The sequence below is a fragment of the Heteronotia binoei genome, chromosome 7 (assembly GCF_032191835.1).
Source record: "Heteronotia binoei isolate CCM8104 ecotype False Entrance Well chromosome 7, APGP_CSIRO_Hbin_v1, whole genome shotgun sequence".
NCBI lineage: Eukaryota > Metazoa > Chordata > Lepidosauria > Squamata > Gekkonidae > Heteronotia > Heteronotia binoei.
Window position 1 is genome coordinate 46,627,705 of NC_083229.1, and position 23,340 is coordinate 46,651,044.

General features: G+C 41.3%; 2 protein-coding genes across 2 annotated transcripts; one reads left to right on the plus strand and one right to left on the minus strand.

Moving 5' to 3' along the window:
* Positions 1-1,494: 1,494 nt before the first annotated feature.
* RBIS (ribosomal biogenesis factor) lies at positions 1,495-5,332 on the plus strand. Its single transcript, XM_060243551.1, has 4 exons — positions 1,495-1,642; positions 3,187-3,303; positions 4,475-4,591; positions 4,684-5,332. Exons 1-4 carry the CDS (start codon positions 1,586-1,588, stop codon positions 4,750-4,752), a joined length of 360 nt encoding a protein of 119 aa, XP_060099534.1. The 5' UTR covers positions 1,495-1,585; the 3' UTR covers positions 4,753-5,332.
* Positions 5,333-5,408: 76 nt separating this feature from the next.
* Positions 5,409-22,499, minus strand: E2F5 (E2F transcription factor 5). The gene is made up of 9 exons (XM_060243550.1): positions 22,216-22,499; positions 17,543-17,652; positions 14,464-14,625; positions 12,857-12,900; positions 12,146-12,210; positions 8,815-9,061; positions 7,735-7,920; positions 7,568-7,612; positions 5,409-5,557 (listed from the first exon to the last, which is right to left on the minus strand). Exons 1-9 carry the CDS (start codon positions 22,399-22,401, stop codon positions 5,448-5,450), a joined length of 1,155 nt encoding a protein of 384 aa, XP_060099533.1. The 5' UTR covers positions 22,402-22,499; the 3' UTR covers positions 5,409-5,447.
* Positions 22,500-23,340: the final 841 nt, after the last annotated feature.

Below are 23,340 nucleotides of genomic sequence, written 5' to 3' on the forward strand. Positions count from 1 at the left end.
AATCCGTGGAAGAATGATTTTTGTGGTTCTGCCTATAGTCTATACAGGATCTACAGAATAATAGTGGTTTTATTTCATTTCAATGTAAAAATCATATGAATTCATGAAGATCCGTGTAGATCCGACTTTTACCTTTTTCCTTTGTGGAGCAAGCTTTGCCCATGGAAACGATATGGGATTGGATAGTGAAGTTTGGATGGCTCGAAGCAAAAATTATGAGGATCCATGCTTCCACACTGTTTTCGCTCCACGGTGTTGCCACAAAGACGTGGGTCCACGATTTTTGTGGTGTAATCTCAGCCCATGGACACAATATGCAATTGGATGGTAAGCTTCAGGTGGCCTGAAGCAAAAATCGTGAGGATCGGTGCTTCAAAACCTTGTTTTGGCTTCATGGTGCTGCCACGAAGCCATAGATCTGTGATTTCTGTGGTGCAAGGTCTACCCATGGACATGATGTGTGATTTGATAACGAGCCCAGGGTGACTCAATGCAGAAATCATGAGGATCTGCGCTTCATAACCATGTTTTTGCTCTATGGTGACGCCACAAAGCCGTGGATGTGTGATTTCTGTGGTGCAAGCTCTCTCCATGGACAGGATATGTGATTGTATGGTGGGCTTCCAGTGACCCAATGCAGAAATCATAAGGATCTGTGAGGATCCATGCTTCAAAAGCATGTTTTTGCTCTGTGCTGCTGCCATGAACCTGTGGATCCATGATTTCTGGGGTGCAAACTGTGCCCATGGACATGATATAAGAATTGATGGTGACTTTTGGGGGATCCTTAGAAAAAATCATAGGGATCCATGAGGATTCATGCTTTGGAAGCATGTTTTTTTTCCACTGTTGTTGTGCCAAGAATTTGTGGAGGCATGATTTCTCTGTTGTTGCCTATAGTCTAAGACATGGTCTACAGCATGATGTTTTGATTTCTTTTCCGCATAAAAATAATAGGAATTCGTGAGGATCCATGCTTTGGAACCGTTTTTGCAGTGGTGTGACGCCACGAATCATGGAGGCGTTATTTTTGTGGTGCTGCCTATAGTCAAACATGATCTACAGTATGATGGTGTAAAAATCATTTGAATTCCTGAAGATCCGTGTAGATCCGACTTTTCCTTATTTCAAACCAGGGTTAACCAGCGCTAACTGGTCTGCTTCCAGTCCCAATCTATCTGGGCGCAAAATGCTTGATTCCGTTATGCATCTTGGCATTTTGATACAAGTGCACAGAAGTGTTGTGTCCCCTGGCTCTTATTCCTTAGCAGGAACCACCGACGGCCTGGGGTCCCCCCACTCCACGAGGCATGCCTTGTTTTGCGCGGGGCGGCCCTCCCTCCCTGTTAAAAGTTGCCGGTCACTGTCACCAGTAGCTAGTCCCCCCTCCACGCCATGGGAGCGCAGCCGTTTTGGTATCACAATAATTTCAATGGGTTTACGCACGAGTAACCCTGCACAACCGTAATAAATACACTCCCCAATCACGGCCGAGCATCACGCACTTAACAGCTCCAAAATACCCAACGGGGCGGAGCTTCTTAGACCGGGACTTCCCACTTTCTGCGTTTGAAGACGCATTCAGATGACGGAAGTCACTTGCGCAGCCGCACGTGGAGCAATAGGAGAGTTCGGGAGTTGGGTGAGTTTGGAGTCGGGGAATGAGAGTGAGGCTGTGGGGAGGACGGAGTCCGCTAAATGGAGGATGCAAGACGTCCCTTTAAACTGCACGTAGTGTAATGGGCTGTGGGGATTATTATTTCTTCTCCGGAATCACAGCGTCCCTAAGCTGCTCCAGCAACTTCGATGGGCGGCCATTAGCCGTGATAACTAAATGGAACCTCCGCGTACAGAGGCAGTGTGCCTCTGCAAACAAGATGCTAAGCGCAAACAGTGGAAGGCGGGTTTGTGCCTCCAGCCTTCGTTGCCGTGGGCTGCTGGGAAACGCTACACTTAGATGGACCTTTGGGCTGATCCAGCAGGGTGCTTTAACCGCTTATGTATGCTTAACAGCCCTACAGACCTTGTGAACTTTCCCCAAAGGTTTGCATTGGATTGAATATGGAGAGTAGTCCTTGCCTAGTTGTTTGACATGGCTCGTAGGAACGTAATTTTAACCTGCACATATCTTTGAGGACTTCCAGTGTTAAGGCTGAATACGTGTTGTAAAGGAGAAACAAATACACAGTCTAACTATGAAGCAGAAACGTGCCACACCTGGTTCAAATAAAGGTCTAGAGATTGTGAGTTTTAGGAACTCCCTTCTCTCATCGTTCTTCCTACCCTTTCTTTGCATCTTCTCTGTTTAACAAGAAGCCAGGGCTACAAAAGCACAGTGCTTCCACTGTGTAATGGCCTACCTGGATCTTTTGCCTTTAAAAAAGAATCTGCGTTGTAATGGCAGTGATTGTTTTGTCATGTAGTGTTGAACATCACTTTAGATTGAGTTTTAGTAGTTCTATGATTTGTAGATTCTTGTCTCAGTCTCTTGGATTAGGCAAACCACTATTTCATCCCAACCCCATCAGTTTGGGAATAATGCTCTCCTGCTTTATGGGGTAGTTTTATGAAGGCTATTGCTATTTATATATTTGACTTCATTCATACCTGCCCTTCTCTCCAGTGGGGACCCAAAGCAATTTACATCATTTTATCCTCACAACAACCCCTATAAAGTAGATGTGGCAGAAAGTATGTGACTTTTCCAACAAGTTTCCATGGCAGACTAGGGATTCTGAGACCCTAGTCCAACTCTAACCACTAACACCACACTAGGATTAATAAATACAGCTTTTGCTATGACTCCCAGTGATTAGGACCTATGAGAATGATTTTTTTTGCCCTGTTATGACATACTTTTCTAGGAGATTTCAAATGACTGCTTTTATTTTGCTGATCAACTAAAGTAAATTGCTTTTACTTTTACACCCATTGCTTTCATGTCTGTTCTTTACCTAACTAACAGCTTGGAGACATAATTTTGTGCATACTTGCTGATAAGTACCATTTGGTTTAACTAGGCTTACTCCAAGTAAGTGTGCATACACCTGTGGCCTTAGTTGCACAAACAATTCAAGGAGCTCTTATACGTTCCTTATTGCAGCAACAACAAAAAATTGTTCCTGAATGGCTGAGTGACAGTATAGCCTTAGAAAACAAGAAACAAGATTTACTCTTAACGTTTAGGCAATGGGCAAGAGCAAAGGAAAAGGACAGAAGCAGAAGAATGTATTCCATGTGGCCAACAAAAACATCACAAAGGCAAAAAGTAAAGCCAAGCCAGTGACAACCAGTCTGAAAAAGGTTAGTACAAGTGAACATCTTTGAATTCTTCATGGTCACTGATATACTTGGTCAGCACTTTGCTTGTTTAATGGAATCTATCTTATTACATAACAGGCAAAGTAGTGAAGTACTGATGATTCCCCACCTTCCATTGAACTTGATTCTTTTCCTGATGCAGGAATTGGGAGAGATGCTCAAAACTGAATTTTAGAATTATCTAAGACCTTTTTTTTTTTTACACAAACCAAGGCTGCTTTCAGAGTTAAACCCACTGAACAACCAAAAAAAATGCCCTCCATTCCCTAGAAGCAATATTCCATTTCTGTTTGGGTAGACTGGCAGTTTCAACTTACTGACCAATGCTTTCTGCCAAACCTAATCCTCAGTTCTTAACACTGTGAATAAATGTTTTTCACCCCTGGTTTATGCTTATGCTAATATTCATATTTTGAACTTTTCCTCAGATTCTGGTACTATTCAGTAAGGGCAAGGAGTTGTCTCCCCACACTTTAAAAGTGACTTTGTCTGATTCCCTTTGACAGACACACCAACTGTCTGGCTACTGACTCATCAGAGAGGACGAACAGCCCCCAAAGACCTTTTTCCTCAGCACTCAGCTGCTCTTAAAGTTCTCCTCAGCAGGCACTGACCAATCAAAGATAAGAGGCAGCAGCCTGTCAGTCAAACTCTGCATTACACTGGGACATTCTTTACCTCTTAGCTCTCTGAAATTGCTGCACTAGGGGACCTGTTTTATGCACAATCCGTCAAACCTGCATTTTTATTCTCTTGAACACCTTACCTATTAATTGACAAGTCTGCCAATGTAAGAAAGGTCATATTAAATGTTAATAATAATAATAATAATAAAATTTTATTTATACCCTGCCCTCCCCACCGAGGTAGGCTCAGGGCAGCTTACAGAGTGTGGCAAAAGCCATGTTAAACAATAAAACAATTATACATTCAGTACCATTTAAAATTACCATTAAATTTACATAATATAAAAATCTAAAATCAATCTAAAATAATCTTATCTTATGAAACCTGAAATAAACACCATGCCATCACTAACATCAACATCAACAATTGAGTTAGCAATAAGATAAATGTTTCCTATTTAGAACCTCTTAAAGCTGTTTTCATGTTCAAGTGTAAAAGTTGTGTGTCTTTTCTTCTTTTCCCAAAGATCAATATAGTGAATGATGAAAAGGTTACCATGGTAAATAAGATATTTACACAAGTACAGAAAGAAGTCAAGCAGTTATCCAAAGCCGCTTCATCAGATCCACCCAAAAGGCATCTGGTAACTTCATTAACTATTATTATTATTCAATCTATAATCTGTGACTTTTTGTTTTTAAAATGCCTGTTTTTTAATTTCACTTTTCAATTTAGATCCAAGAGTCCCCAGAAAGAGAACCACCTAATGTGGATGCTGCTACCAACTTATTGTCTCATCTGTAGTATTAAGTGTTTGGACTCCAGTACCCCATTTAACATCAGCAAACAAAATTGTTGTATACTTTGTATTTTTAAAGAATCTTGTTTATATACAGGCATTGACACTCTTCAATACAATGTACAAATGGTTTTCCTAAATCTAGGAATATGGAATGTCAGACTTTTTAAAAAGTGGAGGCAGGGAGGGAAAAGGAGAAATTTAAAGTGCTAATAAAAAGGCACCCCACAAAATGGATTCAGTGGACCAATGCAGCATTACCTAGCTTATGCCCTTCATTTTACAATTGGCAGTGAAAAATAAAACAAAAACCTGCCAAAATTTTAGAATGATTGCTGAAGGTTTCCAAATGGCAAGGTATGAATAAAATGCAGCACTGCCTAGATTATTTTACTAACAGAAAGAAGGGAGCTACGAAATTCTGATTTCTAAAAAATGATGAAACCAGTTTTCAGTCTACTTGCACCGCTGTGATGTTGTGTAAAAAAACCCTTGTATTTTATTGAGTTTAGCATTTCCTTAGCATAACAAAATAAGGGGGAAATGCACATCTGCTGTTGGTGAGTTATAAAAGCCTTACATTCATTATTGTAAGTGTGTGTTATGAAACAGTCTACACATTCATTATTGTGTGTTATGAAACAGTCTACAATCTTACACAGTTAGAGGAGGTAGATGAGGCACTATGGTTGCATTGAATCTAATAGTTCAGTATCTGCACATCAAAGAGATCATAGATTCCTTCGTTGTCATCCAAGTTGAAGCTGTAGTCATCACCAGGAGTAGGAGACAGCCGCAACAGTGGAAACACTACAGAACAAAAAGCACAGGTGTAACTGGAATCCTGTACCTTCAAATGAAAGCCACTTCTGGGGCAGTATCAGTTTGAGTGCTCTGAACTATTCTCTTACCTCAATCGTATTTCTGCAGGTGCTCGAGTATGGTTATTTATTTATTAGATTCCATTTCTATCCCACCCTTCCTGCAATTGGGTTCAGGTGTATTGGTCTGTGAAAGACCTATACTGTTGCATGCAGCAACTGCATGCTATTTAAATGCTAGTTTTGCCAGTGCATATGATTCAAGGGATCATAGTTACCTTTTTTCCTCCCTTAAAGGAGGTGTTTGTAATGATGTGACTTTTTTGTTGCCCTAATGAGATGTCAGTTTAGCTGTGTATTTTTTTTTAGAAAAAGAAACCACCCTTTATTTCTCTTCAACAAAGACAAACTTTAAATGAATGATCAAGGCACGAAGTCTTCCCTCAGGGGCATGAACTGAAGAGATATGTAAACTAACTTCCTAAATTACCTTTCTATGGAATTTGATGAACTGGTGAAATCAATTAGATAAGTGGCTTGCCTTAGATGCAGTCATTGTGAGTGTTGGTGTTCTAGGATTCAATTTAAGAAACACTGGTTACCTTGAGCAAGAAATCTCTCCATAAAACTGTCACAGAGATGCCACAAGGATAAGGGTCAAACAACATGTCATGCAGCAAATCTGCAAGGGTAAGGAATCTTTTACCTTCTCCTGTACTGCTTCCCTTCAGTCTTATTTTAAACCCCATTTTTGCCCACCTATCCTTGAAGAGCTCTTTCTCCCTCTCCCACTGTGGGAAATATACTATTTCTGTGTAGAGAGGAAAAGGATGAGTGAAAAGGCTTAGTGCAAGGAATCAACACCTGCTCTGGCGCCATTTCTCCAATAAAACGATGCCCTTTGCAACTGCATTCAAATAAAAAAAAATCAGATGATCCAGTCTTAGTTTTTCTTTGGGAATCTCAAGCTGCCATCCTAAGAAGGCAAATGAACAAATGTGATAATTCTGTGTTGTAATAATTCAAAATAGTCATCGGTCTTTAGGTGCTCCTGAACTCAGCCTTAGCTTTGCACACACAAGAAGTGTGCAGGGGGGGAAGAGGGATGAGAGAAGGAAGCAGACACAGCTCATATTTTGGAAAAAATATCATTGGTATTTAGATGCCACTAGACTCAGCTTTAGCTTTGCACAAAAGAGACAGGGGAGGGGAGGGACAGGTGGAGGAAACAGACCCAGCTCATATCTTAAAAGAAAACCTCATCGGTCTTAAGATGCCTGTGGACGCAAACACACTTTTGCACACATACAGACCCGAAGTAGTGACGTGAGGGGGAGGCGGACCTGAGTATCGAGGGGGTGGGATTTGTGTGGGGAAAGAAGTAGGTTATCACAGCCACCAGGAAAAAACCAGTCATGTAGCTGCTGATCTTACTGCCAACCCCAATAGTAATTGGATGTACATTTTTAACTGGGGGAGGGGGTTGCGGGGGTACACAGTACCCACAGGATGGATTAAAAACCTTGGAGGGATGGTGGGTTCTGGCCCGGGGGTCATATGCTTGACATCTCTACCCTAGAGAGCCACTGCCAGTCTGAGTGGACAGTACTGACTTTGAGGGACCAAGCGTCTGATTCAATATAAGGCAGTTTTATGTGTGTTCAATTACTAACAGGTAAACTGAGTGTTTCTATAGCAGTGAATGAAAAATTTAAAAGAAAACTAAATTAGGGCTTGATCCTGCTTCAGTATGCCACTATTCAAGTACTAGCCAGTGGCACCCCATCAGTGAGGATAGGCTAGAAGCATTTCAAATACCACTTTGTTGTGGAGAGGATAGAAGACATGGAGGAAAAAAGGTAAGACCTGGCCAATTCAGTGAATCTTCATTCAAACACCAGGGAGAACTGGAAAGTATGAGGTTACTATTGGACTGTGGAGGAGCATTTGTAAGGTGAGCCTGAGTCATCTCACATTAACAGAAATATGAAGAATTTACCATCAGAGGACATCAGTTCATCGATGATATCACTGGTAATTATGCCTACAAACACAAAAGCAAATTATCACTTTTCATTAAATACTGTTTTCCAGTGATGTTCAACACTTCAGGACACTATTAATCCACCACCTCCCAAATCCCATAAAAAGCAAGATTTAGTTCACCTTCAGGCTCATCTATTTTTGCTATATCAAGTAAGCTGGGCTTGAGGATACTATTGACATCCAGTGGAAGGAAGGGCTGACAGGTATTTGAGCTTGGTGTGGTTTCTGTTACAAGACTGTCATACAGCTCAGAATCTGGAATGCTTGCATAAAGAAGTTCAGGTGTTGCATTCTGTTGAGAACTATCTATAACAATACACAGTTAAAATTAGAAAACAAATTGTATCCCTAAGCTTTGAACATTTTACCATACCTTTTTTGATAGCCAGACGATTCATTACCATAGCTTTTGTGATGCAGGGCATATCAGCATTTAGCAATGAGCCATTTGTAAAGTGAGAGACGTAAAAATTCTGGGAATTTTGAAGTTGCAGAAAAATACTTTTGGGGGGGGAGGGGGTGGGATTACAAGGAAACTGAAATGTATGAATACTTAGTTTCCTATCAAGCCTAAACTTACTTTACTGATTTAACAACTTAAAATATGTTATATTCATTCTATGGAAACTTTGCATATAAAATTATGGACTTAATATCTTGCTTTTCTGTTTAAAAAATGCAATATAGCCAATACTTGATAAAGGTGTGAGTGGTTGCACCCTGTGTTACCTTAGCAAATGTATGTTACCTTTTGTCATCAGAGAGGTATGGTGGGGGGAGTTGGAAGGTAAAAAAGCCAAATTATTTAGTAAGTATTATTTGATCCAAAAGAGGCAGGTCACAGGCAAGAAGATAAGCATATTTGTGTAAAACTGTATAACATTGAAAATGATGAACTCAAAAGTTTTACTGTTAAACATATAACATCTGTTGTTGGCAAAATTATTTACATTTAAACAAGACATGTTATTGAAAACATGTTGATGTCTACAATATACATATATCTAATGCTGCAGACTGTCTTAGAAATTTCTTTCCATACTGCACGTTTTGAGCAAAATTGCATTCCGTAGGTGGAAATCATTGCATCCATAGACGTGCCCCCAAAGTATCTAATCTACTGAGTGCTGATATCCACTACTGCTGTTCTCTATTATTCTTTCCAGCTAATCTTTTGAAGGGGAATGTCTCCACACCTACCTGTAACTGGTGTCTGTGGAAGGGATTGACCCAGACTAATGTATTTATCCTCTAGTAAATTCTGAGGATGAGAGTTCAGTTTAGGGGAAGTCAATGGAACCACAGTTTGAGATGGAGGCTGAATGAGGTCATCTGGTGGAGGAACTGGAAAAACCACTGGCTTAGAGGAACTGGATTCTTTATTGATGAGCAACACATGGATAGGTCCTGAGTGACTGTTTAAATTGATCTGGTATTTTTTCTGGCCCTTGAGGAAGAAAAAACATTGAAATGTAAAAGTACAATCCTTTCTGGAAACAGAAGTAGCCATTAAGCCAAATAGCAATGCAGGCAAAATGATATCCCTAAAGAATTTGATAACTAGTTTATGCTAAAGCACTGTGCCAGAAGCATAAAAATGAAATACATAAAGCATGGATCTTTCTTTTATAACACTACATACACTTTTAGAACTGTAGAACAGCATCTAGCTGCTATTTTGTGTCCAATTTGTTATTTAGATCCAGACCGAAAGTGTGATGAGGTTTTCCCCTCTGTTCCATTCATTTAGCATGCAAAATAAATTCAACACTATTACAGGGCATTAAAGACAGAAAACACTGTGGAAATGGTTGTGTCCATTGAATTCACACCTTTAGGGGTGACAGACCCATTAAGAGCACCCACCACAAGCACTTGATCAATCCCAATAGCTTTCTATCAGCGCTTGGGGATTTCCCCACTATAGCTGCTGATGCATCTGTCAAAGTCCTATGTTGCTATGTCATCCACTCCCCACCCCTGGAATTGAACCCAAGCAAATGGTAACTATATAAACTAAGCTTGTAATTCCTGAATCTGAATAGAAAACCCTTAATTATATTGCATGCTAATTTACTGCTCACCCTCTGCCTGTGCGTATGGACTGGTAAATTCCATTTCATTGTATCTAAGGAAGTTTGTGCACACAAAAGCTCATTGAATAGAACTGGCCTCAAACTTTGTTCTAGTGGTTCAGATCAACACAGCTATCCACTGAATCTAAGGTCCTGATTACTCTCTGGAATTGGGAAATGGCCCAGATTGTTGACACAATAGCCTCTAAATGCCCTCGCCCCATGTGGACAGAGCCAAGCAGTCTCCGTAGTTTACCAGCAAACATGGCATAGAGCCCATATGGCAGCCTATTCTGTGGCAGTGATGACAGCAAAAAGGCAGTATTTCTCCAATGCCACTGCATCCGCAGGTAATTGTTCAGCTGAATTGTTTCATGTGGTTTGGGGGCTTTTACATCACAGCCCCAGGGAACTGGATTCTGACCACATGCCAGCCCACTCTGATCATTTTGCTACTTATCCTGCAGACAAAACACTCAGATCTGCTCTAGGTTAGATGCTGGTGCGGATGTATGTCCAGACAATGTACCTTTGGTGCCTGTTTGTCTGATTTGTATGGATACCTTTCAGCTTGTGGAAGCCAAGGATGAGGGCAAGATCCTTGAAGATATGAGACCTATCTGTATTGACTCTGGCCCAGGGGTGGCCAAACTATGGCCTGGCAGCCACATGTGGCTCTTTCACACATTGTATGGCTCTTGAAGCCCGCACCACCCCTTCTGCCAGCTTGGAGAAGGAATTTGTCTCTTTAAATCACTTCTCCAAGCCAGAGAATGCATTTAAAGTTAAAGTTGATTTCTTTCCACCTCTACCTCCCTCGGCTCTCAAGCATCTGATGATCGTGTCTTGTGACTCTCAAACATCTGATGTTTATTCTATGTGGCTCTTCTGTTAAACAAGTTTGACCACCCCTGCTCTGGCGCTTCCTGGCTGATAAAAACTACCAGAGGGGGACATGCTGAGTGGTAAAGGGGTAAATGTTTTCTTGGCTGGAAATTGTACCTCCCAGGAGGCAGTGATTAGACCTGTTTTGGAAAAACTCCCTCAAGTCTACTATGTTGGAGAACTTCTGGCCAGTCTCCCATCTTCCACTCTTGGTCAAGATGCTTGAGTGGGTGATTGCTTCAAAGGCTCTTAGAAAAGACTGATTTTCTGCATCTGGCTTCAGTCCAGGGTTTGGAGCAGACTGCTTCGGTCACTTTGGCTGATGATTTCTATTGAAAATTAGATAGGGGAACGTGATCCTGCTAGTTCTGCTGGATCTCTCAGCGACCTTCAACAGTATTGACCATAGTATCCTACTAAGCCACCTCTCAGCACTGGGACTGGGGGCAGGGCCGGCCCTAGCCTCGCTGCCTGCTGCCCCCTCTGTGGTGCCCCACCACCCCCACTCCACGGCTCTGCCCCCCTCCACAGTGACACTTCCTCCCTCCCTTCCTCACAATTTCAATGCACAGGAAGGGGCAGTGGATTGTGGGGAAAGGAAGGGGGGGGGAGGCAGCAGCAGCAGCCACTCTTTCAGCGACTCACTCATCCTTCCCGCCGCTGCTGCCCCCTCAACCCCACACTGATGTTGATCGTGCCAGAGGGCTAGCTTAAGAGCTGCAAACTTCCAGCGCGTTTTACCTGTCGATCAGCTGACTGGCCAGGGGTGGCCTTTAAGGAGCCCAGAGAGCCCAGTGCTCCACTGCCCCTTCCCAGGCATTGAAATGGTAAGGGAGGGAGGAGGAGACTGGGGAGACAAATAGGGATTTGCCTAGGGGGCGGGTGGGGGGAAGGACCGAATTCAGCACCCCCCACCGGTGCCCTCGGCAAATGTCTAGTTTGCATAGTGGGTGGGCCAGCCTTGACTGGGGGGTACCGTGTTATGGTGGTTTAAGTCCTATCCATATTATCTGTAATAAAATTTTGTGTACGTTATTAATATTGCAAATCGCCCTGAGTTCTGTAAGGAAGAAAGGCTGCTAATATATATTTTAGATTAATTAAATGAAAACAAAAATCAATCTTCCTATTCTTTTCCAATTTTGCCATTGAATCTTGTTATGATCAAACATAAGTTGATGGAACAGTCATCATCAGCAATGATTTAGTTCATTATTAATAATTTAATGGAAAATTCAGTAATGAAATTAATTACTTTATTCAGTAATGAAATGTCTTTAATTCCAGATAAACATGAAAAAGATTACTGTGGAATGTAAAAAGAACTATACATACTCTTTCACGTTATTGTAAACCCTAATTTTTAAACAGCTCAGAAATCAAAACCCTGGCACTACTTGGCACCAGCATCACAGGCTAGATCCTACAGATGCATTCTGCTAGTAAAAGTGTTTTCCTTCAGCAAAAAGAGCCTTTCCTTCATGAGGGGCTCCTGCCAGCTGAACAGATATGCAGGACACAACCCATTTTTTTATTACATCAACATCATTAAAATAGCTTCTCATACATACCAGATGAGGTACAGGTACTTCTAACTGTGTGCCGGAAGGTGCCTGAATTGCTAGCAGTGTATCCCCTGATTATGGAGTAATTGTAACATTTTAACTGCATGCATTTAACCATGTAAGGTGTGCCAGAACATAAAATCTACTGAATTCCCTTTCATTTTCATTTGTCGGAAAAGTTGTATCACTCAACATATCATTTTCCAAGCAAATATAATATCATGCAACAAAACACAAACATGGATACTGTTCAGTCTATATTGCCTATAAATACAATGCATACTTTTAGAAAGATAACTCCTGTGGAATCTTAATTTTGGCATTTCTTTTCTGTGATCTACCAACTTGATCTTCCCCAATTCCAAGCTAGAGCTGCCTTCTTCTTGGCTATCCTTTCTCACAGAGCAGTCATCTGGCTACTGGTTCTAGCTCTTCTGTTTAAAGGAATGGTCTGATTTAAAACAAAGTACAACATGACAGATCTGAGTGGAAGAAACTAGTCCTCCACTAAACAGTTTCTGAAGATTGTTTACAGCAAGACAGGGGTCCTTCTATCTCTGAAAATAAGTTCTGACAGAACTAGCTCAGATTCTGTTTTAGTCACCAGCTAAGTGATTAGAGTGGTACTAACCAACATAGCTACAGTGTTCTAGCATCAAACACAACTGGCTTTCCCCAAATGACATTTACAATGCACTAAGTCTTTCACTAACTTACCATTGAAACAGTCACAAATATCTTTGTGAGTGATATATGAAAAAGTGGCCTGTGTCAAAGGCAAAACTGAAATCTTCAGGAACATTTTTTACAAAGGGATTAGGACAGTAGTACAGTGAAACAGCTCAGCAGGTTGCTTCTGTAAGGTTAATACTGCAGAATGTTGCAGTGTTTATTGTATGTATCACCTCTCTTCCTTTACTGCAATGTCCCCTACCTCCATTTAGGAATGCCATGACTTAGACATTTTTGTTGCCTTGGGCGGCTTTTATTTACATTGTTTTCTAGTCTCTGTAATCCCATTCCTACTGCATTATTGTAGGGCTTCGCTATCTGACTAAATTGCTTTTCATATTTTGTAATCCATCTCAAGTCTCAGTGAGAAAGGTGGTATATAAATGAAGTTAATGATTTTCAAAATAAACTAGTGGAACTTCAGGAAAGGAAAGGAAAGGAAAGGTCCGCTGTGCAAGCACCAGTCGTTTCCGACTCTGGGGTGACGTTGCTTTCACAACGTTTTCACAGCAGAGATTTTTACGGGGTGGTTTGCCATTGCCTTCCCTAGTCTTTTACACTTCTCCCCCAGCAAGCTGGCTACTCATTTGACTGATCTCGGAAGGATGGAAGGCTGAGTCAACCTTGGGCCGGCTACCTGAATCCAGCTTTCGCCGGAATAGAACTCAGGTCGTGAGCAGAGAGTTCAGACCACAGTACTGCAGTACTGTTGCTTTACCACTCTGTGCCACGCGGCCGCTGTCGAAGAACTATTATTATTACTTCAGAGTGCTCCTTAAAAGTCAGAGAGTAGATTTGTTTGAATGATTTTTCTGGCATGGCCTAAACCACTGAATCAAACAGCATGGTTTAAATACCCGTATAACTTACAGTGAGATTCCATGCAGAGTTACCCCAGCGTAAGCTCATTGAAGTTTGTAAGCCTGGAATGGAGTAGCTCTGCCAAGAATTGCACTGTTAATGGTTGTTGTGGAAAAAAAAATCTTCCTTTCCATTACTGGACAGTGAAGGAAACAAATAGAACTTCTCTATTATACTAGTTTTGACAGAGACCTCTTAGGCCAATTATGATCTATCAATGACCTTTAAGAACATAAGAAGGGTCCTGCTGGATCTGACCAGTGGTCCATTTAGTCCAGCATCCTGTGCCCAACTGGTTCCTCTGGAGGGCCAACACCAGGGCACAGGGGCCAAGATCTTCCCCTGATGTTGGCTCCTGGCACTGGGATTCAGAGGCTGACTGGCTCTGAAAATGGAGGTTCCCCTCAATCACTGATGGATCTATCCTCTATGAATCTACCTAATCTCATTTTAAAGCTGTCTATTTCTTTGTTGTTGCTGCAACATAGTGTATTTTTCTCATATTCCTGGACAAATCTGTCTTTAACATTTACTTCCAGCAGCCTGGCAGTTTTTCTGAAAGCTTCTATGAGATGCGGGCAAAAAAATCTCTTAACTACCAGTTAAGAAACTAACCATCACATTATCTCAAGTAATCCAGCTTCCTTTTTCTGTGTGTTTAGTTTTACTAAAGGATTTTTTCCCGGTAATGCCATTTTCTAAGAATTACACAGCATACGTTTAAAGGATATCTTTTATTTGTGGAGTCTTCTTTAACATTTTTAATGCTTTGCTGTAACCACAATTTCTGCTGATCCAGCTCTTTTTCTTTTAGTTCCAGATCTTCAATCTCTGCCTCAAGATACCTTAATCGATCTACAATTTCCTTTGTATTGCAGCCAGCACTTACACCTCTTTAAAAGAAACACAAAAATGCAATACTATTATAAATGAACAATGTGGAATCAAAAGGATTAAAATAGCATAGTAAGAAGGTTATGGGCTGAATCTTACACACCTCCAGCAGAAGGTTCCAGGAGGGTGGCTTCCTTCCTGCCTTCCCCTATCAGCCTTAAGACGTAATGTCAGTCGGCTGGGCAACTCATATGGACAAAACATCACACAACATGGGTAACTGCAGTGCGAGCATGCAACTGGTGTAATTTATTTATTATTTATTTTGTTTTATTTATATCCTGTCCTTCCTGCAGATGGGCTCAGGGAGGATTACACAAGTCAATTCAGCAAATGTAGTGACTGTAATATACAAATAATTAGGTTAAAATAGTTACAAGAGGTTTAAAACAGTTTAAAAACTGTTTTTGTTAGGGCATCAGATGACTAAATATGATTGCCTTGTAGATGATGCTATAATGAGAAACTCATCTAGAGGAGTCACTAGATGTTTAATCACTGAACACATCTCTGCGTTGCAGGGAAAGCCCGGATGTCCGTCGCCTCAGCCAAAGGCCTGGCAGAACAGCTCCATATTTATTTATTTTATTAATTTTATTTTATCTAATTTATATCCCGTCCTCCCCTAGCGGGGTCGGGACAGCTATTACAGGCCCTGCAGAACTGTAACAGGTCCTGCAAGGCCCTGATCTCAAATGGGAGCATGTAAGTGACCCTCTCCGCATTTCACAGCAGCAGTTATCACTAGCATAAACATTACCAACAAAGAGACAGGGAATGCAATTTTGCCACTTCTCTCCCCACCTGTGCTATAGGGCTTATTTTCCACATGGATTCCCCAGCTCCTACCATTGGGGAGAGATCAAAAGGGGCTACCACAGGAGGGGTAATGTGAAAAAAAAATCATTTTCACCAGTGCATAGAATTCAGTCTATTAATTTCATGCAGGGGTGGCCAACGGTAGATCTCCAGATGTTTTTTGCTTACAACTCCCATCAGCCCCAGTCATAGTATTTAAGCAAGGGACAAAGCAATACTTTTTCCTTTAAAAAAAATGAACATTATTATAGTGAGGGTGAGGCATTAGGTTTGAATAGTATGCCCTGAGTTGAAGTACAATGACATTTTGATTCTATATGGAAAGATACTAACTGGAACAACGTCTATGAGCTCCTTGTTTCTACTACTTCAACAGAATACCAGAGAGGCATTAACTTTCACAGCTACAGCCTCATTTTCTTATTTAACAGTAACAGCAGCTTAGAAAATACTATGTTCATGCTTCAACTACTATTCTTCTGTGTTACTTAAACTTGTACACATTTATTTGCTTATCTCCTTTGCTAGCAATAAAGTGGAGCAGGGAAGTAACTAGTATCAAAAAGGCAAATGAGATAGGTAACTGTAAAACTGAGTCCATCTTCCTCAACAGGGCTCAAAGTGGATTACACAGAACAAGTCCTTGCATTCTGCAGGGTGGAATAACCAATAGATAGTGCTATAAAAATAAGTTGCAAAAGCTTTCCATGTTGCACCACCAACATTTAATTGTACATCCATTTGTGGTCCTCAAAACAGCCCACTAGCTCCCTCATATGGCTCTCCTCCTTATGGTCCACCCAATCTTACTAAATGGGAAATTAGCTGCTACATCCGGTCAACTCCTCTGTGCTTCAGGTTTTCCACATGCATAAAAGGTCGCATGGAAGGCCAATGGTCCCAATATTCCCCTTTTTTGTGACCTGCCATACTCACATTTCATGCTGAAGTGCTTCATTCTCCAAGATTAAATAGGTTTTGCAAGCACTAGAGGATGGGCCATGGCTCAAAGGTAGAAACTCTGCTTGGGGTGCAGAAGGTCCCAAATTCAATCCCTGGCATCTCCAGCTAAAAGGTTAGGCAAGTAGGTGATGCAAAAGACCTCTACTTGAGACCCTGGAGAGCTACTGTGAGGCTGAATAGTTGATACTGACCGATGAGCCAATGGTCTGATTTGGTATAAGGCAGTTTCATCCATTCATATGTATTAAAGATACCTGAAGTTTAGGAAACTGGACTGAAATTAAACAATATATATTCAAGATGGCCCACTGACAGCCCATAGGTTAGCCCTGACCTCTAAGACTTTGTCAATCCTAACACATATCAAAATATGATAAGAGGTCTGATGACAACTTCACTTGCAACAACAACAAAACCATTATTTTCAAAACTGCAAAAGGCAAAGATAATCTACACTCTATTATCATATCTCTTCAGTGAAGCAGGGCACAAAATTTTCCAATTAGATCTAGCCCTTCTGTAATGCAAAATTTTCTGATGCTGTATTTTTTCCATGGAAAATTTTCATCATTGCAAGTCTGTTTATTTGTAGTTGTCAGGGCTGTTGTGCTGCAGAGCAATCATACTGAACGGGCGAAAAGCATAATATGAAATATAGACAAACCCCAGTTCTTGTACATCATTCAAGCTTGTGCATGGTATATTTATCTTCTTTTGCTAAACTGATAAGTTATATTTGAATCACACCAAAAAAAAATCCCAAAAGTTTTAGCTATTCAAATTTTCCAAGAAAACCCAAAATCACTGCAGTTGTTTTTTTTTTAGTTTTTTAATGGAAAGATCTGGGTACATTGAAAGAATGCGCCACATAACTGTGAATCTCTTATTATCATTACTATACAGCCTGACTTCCAGGGAAGGAATCTGTCTGTGGCAAATACACTTCCAGCTCTTGAGTAATTTTCTTAAAATGAAAACACAAAAAGAAACCAGCAACAGTGGTACCCAAGATACAGAACTTTGCCATCATTGACATATCTTTTCACATACCAAAATGTCTAACTGTTCCAGCTCAAAAGAAACAGGTCTAATTAATTTTCTGTATTTTGTGCTAAAATAAAGAAGTTGTCTTACTTCCACTGGATGCTGTTCTTTGACTTTTTTTCAATTAGATCTATCCCTTCCAGCACATTGGTGATATCATAAATCCTCCTTTTTTGTCTCACTGCAAGAGTATCAGCAGCCTGGTTAACAGAACAGAGATAAAGAACAATAAATGCAGATGAAGGGCAAAAGGGGAGACTCTTTAAACAGCTTCATTGAAGCTGCACAACCATCCTAGGGAATACTAATCACTAATCTAAAAGGGAAATCTTCCACTTGCCATAGGCACAGATGTGCAGTTAGATGTCTTCGACCACCTTCTCTTTTTCTGGAGTGAGACAAGGACCATCACATTCAAACAAACTGTCTATCAAGAATGACCTTTTCAAAACACACCCAGAGAATTCCCCAGCTGTCCACAGCAAGGGAATAAGTTCTTTTGGAGTTAGCCATGCATGAATCAGCATGTGGGAAGGGGGGAGAGAACAAGACATGCAGTGGCACAGGAAAAAAGTTGGCATACTTTTAATGAGCAAGGATAGAAATACAATGGCAGGTTATTCTCTTAAAAATATGTGACTTCAGAAATGTCACTTTGAGGTGGTTGACAACAACAGCGTAACGAAGATAAACCCAGTGCTTGTTTCATTTAAAAAATGGTTCCAGTACTCATATATATGGCTGCACTAATTTCCACCAGTTCCCTCTCCCTCTGAAGATCTACTCTATGCTATTCCTGAGAGTCCACTCTCTTTCTCTGGCTGTGTTGAGCAGGGCAGTGCACAAGGATCATGACTTGAGAAATCCCTTTAAAAAGGTACTTGTATTTAAGTGCTGATGAGTATTCTCAAGAACAAGAAAGCCCTCTGTGGGCTTACTTTCATTTTATGGAAGTGGACTTCTATTGTGTGCTTGTCTGAAATAAGTCAGGCTTGCCACAGAGCCACAATACAAAGGGAGATGGTTCAGACAGGACTTCAGTAGATGGTATCACCTGTGAGAGATAATCATGGGCTTCCTGAGTGCTGAAGACAAGGAATAGAAAAGTTAAAATGGAAAATGGAAGAGCCATGCTCTCACTCTGTCTTACTGCACGCCTAATGGGGCTGAAAGCCACAGCAGAAGAGTTCATCATGCAACTAACTGACAACGTGATTAGCAGCCTAAGCCCCAAACCTCACACTTTTCCACTGGCATGGGCCCAGGACTCTTGGCAACCAAGCAGGCTGCCTTGACTATTTGTTTTGCCAGTACAGACAAAACAGATTTCATTTTCATACTGGATCATAAAGCAACACTCTAAACACTTTTTGCTTATTGAACCCTAAACAAAGGGACAGAAGCTTTGATTATTCTTAAACCTGAGAAATGCATTTTCTAGTAACAAAAAATAAATAAATCAGTGGTAGATTCTCCATTCCATAGGTCTCTAAGTATACCCTGCTGGTGGTCCATAAGCCATATTTGGAGTAATTTTGATCTTGTTTATGTGCATAGACTCAGGGTAAGTATCAGCAAAAAAAAAAAGTTAATTGTTAATAAAATAAAAAAGTAAGGCTTCCTCCTCTATATACCCCAGCCCCACATTGCTACTTGTAGAATCAAACTTCTATCTGTTTAATTCCAGCATAGGTCCAGCTACTAAACAAACAGGGAAAAGGCTAAGAAACTTATCTGCAGTGTGAAAGCTATATTTCCTCATATCGTATTAAAAATACCTACAAATTAACTTTTCTCCCTGAAGTTTTATGCATTTGCGAAGTATCATGTTGATTAGTCATTATTTTTCACATTCTATTTGGACACAATCTCCAGATTTTTGGGATAGCTGAAATGAGACTCCTGACTGTTCAAAAAAAAATTGAAGGCTACAATTAGACTGCTTAAGGAAACCAATACCTGTATAGTCACATAAAGCTCCCTTTCCAAATTACACTGTGTAGTCACATTCCAGTACTATAAAATACATACATTTCCACAATGTAGTGTGGGAATTGAGCAGTCAAGGAAGCAGCAGACTATGCTCACTTTCTATACTGCACTTTCATAGCTCCTCCTATTCCAAATTTTATAACCTATGTGCAATTACAGACAATTCACATGAAGTTCAGCAAGTGATTAAGACAGTGAAACATGCAATCACAACAGTATACATATTAAAATAATAATATACATGGATTTTATACATTTGAAATACACTAATGTTAATAGTGCATTTCATCAAATACACTTCTAAATGCTTTCTAATCAGAATTAATTAGGAGACTAACACTTTGGGAAGTCCTGAACTAAGTGACTCAGCCATATCACCAAACATAGGTGATGCCTAGCTATTTTATATACTTCATTTATAACCATCCTTTCTTGCTGAGATTCAAGACAGGGTACAAAACATTTCTTTTAAAAAATCAATCAGATAGCAAAAATATCCAATGAACTATGCAACAAGGCCAGGATTATGGAACTGGAAAACTGCAAAGGAAAAAAAAAGGGGGGGGGGACACTGTCTAAGGCATGTCATGCTATAAGAATTATATTTGCTTGGAAAATGACATGATTATTAATGCAATAAGATGACAAATCCAGGCCTATAAGCTATGTCCTACTGTCAGAATTGATACCAGCCTTCAGTCTAATGACAAAATCTCCACTGGGGAGAAAGGTGTATAAATTATTAGGGTTGCCATTCTCCAGGTGGGATATACAAGCACAAAAAATGTGAGTAAAAAATCTCTTAAAGGAACCTTTCAATTATTTCTAACATGTATTCTATTGTATTCATAGACTGATACACAAAGTACAATACACATTCACAAACTCATTCCATAGATTGTTAAAGTCCAAAAACAATTTTATAAAGTCCTCAAATTGCAATGCCAAATAATGAAGATAGCTCATCCTGGAATCTCCACTCTTCCGCCTTGCGATTTGAAGCAACCGCTTGAATTTCCAGCTGGTGGTGAAATTGACCAGTAAGCACTACAAGACTTTAAATAGCTGTATTTCATCCAGAAAATAACATGAATCCAAGGCTTACTTCATAAGGTCTCTTATGTGCTACATAGAATATACTAGAGCTTTTACACAGGTTGAAGAGAGAGATAAGAGGCACAGGTTCTGATTTAAGTTACGGCCAAGAAGAAGAATTTACAGAAACATAAAGTAAGCCTAGGATTCATGCTGCCGTTTATTTTCTGGAAGAAATGCAGTGATTTGGCGACTGTGATCCATGCTATTGTCACTTTGAGAATAGACTACTGTAATGCCCTTTAAATTGGGCTGCCCTTGTCTCAAATCCGAAAGTTGCAGCTCATGATGATGATATTGGATGATATTGGATTTATATCCCGCCCTCCACTCCGAAGAGTCTCAGAGCGGCTCACAATCTCCTTTACCTTCCCTCCCACAACAGATACCCTGTGAGGTGGGTGGGGCTGAGAGGGCTCTCACAGCAACTGCCCTTTCAAGGACAACCTCTGCCAGAGCTATGGCTGACCCAAGGCCATTCCAGCAGGTGCAAGTGGAGGAGTGGGGAATCAAACCCGGTTCTCCCAGATAAGAGTCTGCACACTTCACCACTACACCAAACTGGCTCTCTCATGCAGAATGTGGTGGCCAGGTTGCTATTATAGCTACCTATACAGGAGCATATTCAACCTGCGCTGAAAACACTGCATTGGCTGCCTGTGGAATTCCGGATTTGTTTCAAGGGGCTGGTCTTAACCTTTAAAGCCCTATATGGCCTGAGACCTGTATGCCTTCAGGACCGCCTTTCCCCACATGTGCCCCAGAGCGCGATTCCTGGGTCAAAGGAAGCCCAGATGACTACCACCAAGGCCAGGGCCTTCTCCGTGGCAGTTCCATGGCGGAATTTGCTCCCAGATAACATCAGAGCTCTGTGGGGCCTCTCACAGTTCTGCAGGGTTTGCAAGACTGAATTATTCCACCTTGCATTTAGTGAGTAATATGGGAGACAGCTGTCAAATCGCCACAGAACTGATAATCTTAGCCGACATTATTGTATAAACATCATGAGCACCATCCCTGACAAGATCTTGGGATAGTACTAGCAATGTTATTGCTTACTGATTATATAATTTCAATCGATTATTTTATTGTATAGTATTTGTTTTTAAGTTTTGTGATCTGATGTTGTGTTTTTATCAGTCACCCTGAGCCCATTATGGAAGGGCAGGATATAAATCTAATAAAATTTAAAAAAAAATAAGACAACCTACGAGATAAATCACCATAGTACACATGAAGCACACCACAAATGCACGAACACAGCACAACTGGTTAGTGCATTTAAATTAAAAGAGTGAACCTGTAAAGTTCGCACAGATAAAGCCCATGCACTGTACAAGCCAGGCTTCTCCCACACAGCTACACCTATTGCTTCCCCCACCCAAAAGATTTAAAATCCCACTGGTTCTAAAGATCCCAAGTACAGAGACACTGAAAGAACTCTAAAGTTCAGGGCACCAGAAGTTACTCATGCCTCGAAAGATTCAAGTGAAAGATGCAAACAAAAGCAGATCTAGCGTTCAGTCCCCGCCAGCCGCATCGTCTTCTCCTCCCTTGAGATCCCATTCCAGAGATTCTCCCACTGGATCCCCCAAGCCCTGACACCAGCCTGATTTCTGGGGTTCCTCTGCCCCAAGTTCAGGCCTCCCGCTGAACGCTAGCTCTCCCGTTCGCACCGCTTTCAGGTCGAGCACGCTGTCCTTGGCCTCCTGCAGGAGGGACACAAACTTCGTGGTGAGGAGCCCCAAGCTCTTCTCGTGCCGGCTGCGGCTGCTGCTGCTGCTGTTTCCTCCGCCAGCACCTGCAGCTGCTTCCACGCTGCAACTATTGCTGGGAACCGGCTCGGTCAGCGCCGCGGCCATGCTGCATCCCCAGCTGAGCTTCCCCGTGTGCTCCTCCAGTAGGCCGCAAGAAAGCAGCAGCAGCCCTGAATAGTGCGTCTGCAGCCCTTGTTCCTGAACCGCTAGCCTGAGGGGGAGAGGAAGTGACGCTGCCTGCGCAGTTGCTGGGAGACCAAGTTTTGTGTAAGGAAGATGGGGCAGCAGTTTTAGGAGGGTGGTGTGTGTGCCCCCCTCAAACTGGCACTTTGGTTGCTATGTGGCCATAGAGAAAAGCCCCTTTCAGGAGGGCGCCTTTCCCTCAAATTGTTTTGTTTTCGTTCTAAAGTCCTCCCTGTACACACACAGCTTACAGTAATTAACTTCCTCCCTGTACACATGTACCTTACAGTCTCCAAAATAATATAGGGCCATAGTGTACATTGTATAGTTCTAGCGTTTCCTACAAACGAAGCAAGTGAGGAAGGAGAAGCGCCCTTTAGTGTTCAGCAACAGAATGAACAAAGTGAAGGGCAGAACTCTTTGTGTCAGAAGAGTTGGTCTTTATATCCTGCTTTTCTCTACCCTAAGGAGTCTCCAAGCAGCTCGCAATCGCCTTTCCCTTCCCCTCTGCTCAACAGGCACCTTGTGAGGCAGGTGAAAGTTCTATGACTGGCCCAATGTCACCCAGCAGGCTTCACATGAAGGAAGGTAGAATAAAACTCAGACCTTCAGATTAGAATCTGCAGCTCTTAACTACTGTACCACTATGGCTTTGGTGTCATGTGAATGCATATGTCCTTCACATGTAAGTTTCAAGACTGCAGCATTTAACATTGACTAGCACATTTGCAACACTGAATTTCCCAAATATGAAATTAAGACTAGGCATGGGTAGTAGCGCATTACAGGAATAAATTAACTCCTCTGTTGTTCCCATACTACTGTCTCCACACTAGCACTTTTAAGAATTATAGTGCATGT

Bases quoted from the DNA above. Each gene is read 5' to 3' on its own strand.
- E2F5 (XM_060243550.1), bottom strand. From the start codon at position 22,401: ATGGCCGCGGCGCTGACCGAGCCGGTTCCCAGCAATAGTTGCAGCGTG. The intron at 7,921-8,814 runs GTAGGTGTGGAG...GTATTGTTATAG, and splicing joins TCCACAGACACCAGTTACAG to ATAGTTCTCAACAGAATGCA. The intron at 7,613-7,734 runs GTGAACTAAATC...TTGTGTTTGTAG, and splicing joins AAAAATAGATGAGCCTGAAG to GCATAATTACCAGTGATATC.
- RBIS (XM_060243551.1), top strand. From the start codon at position 1,586: ATGACGGAAGTCACTTGCGCAGCCGCACGTGGAGCAATAGGAGAGTTC. The intron at 1,643-3,186 runs GTGAGTTTGGAG...CTTAACGTTTAG, and splicing joins TAGGAGAGTTCGGGAGTTGG to GCAATGGGCAAGAGCAAAGG. The intron at 4,592-4,683 runs GTAACTTCATTA...TTTTCAATTTAG, and splicing joins ATCCACCCAAAAGGCATCTG to ATCCAAGAGTCCCCAGAAAG.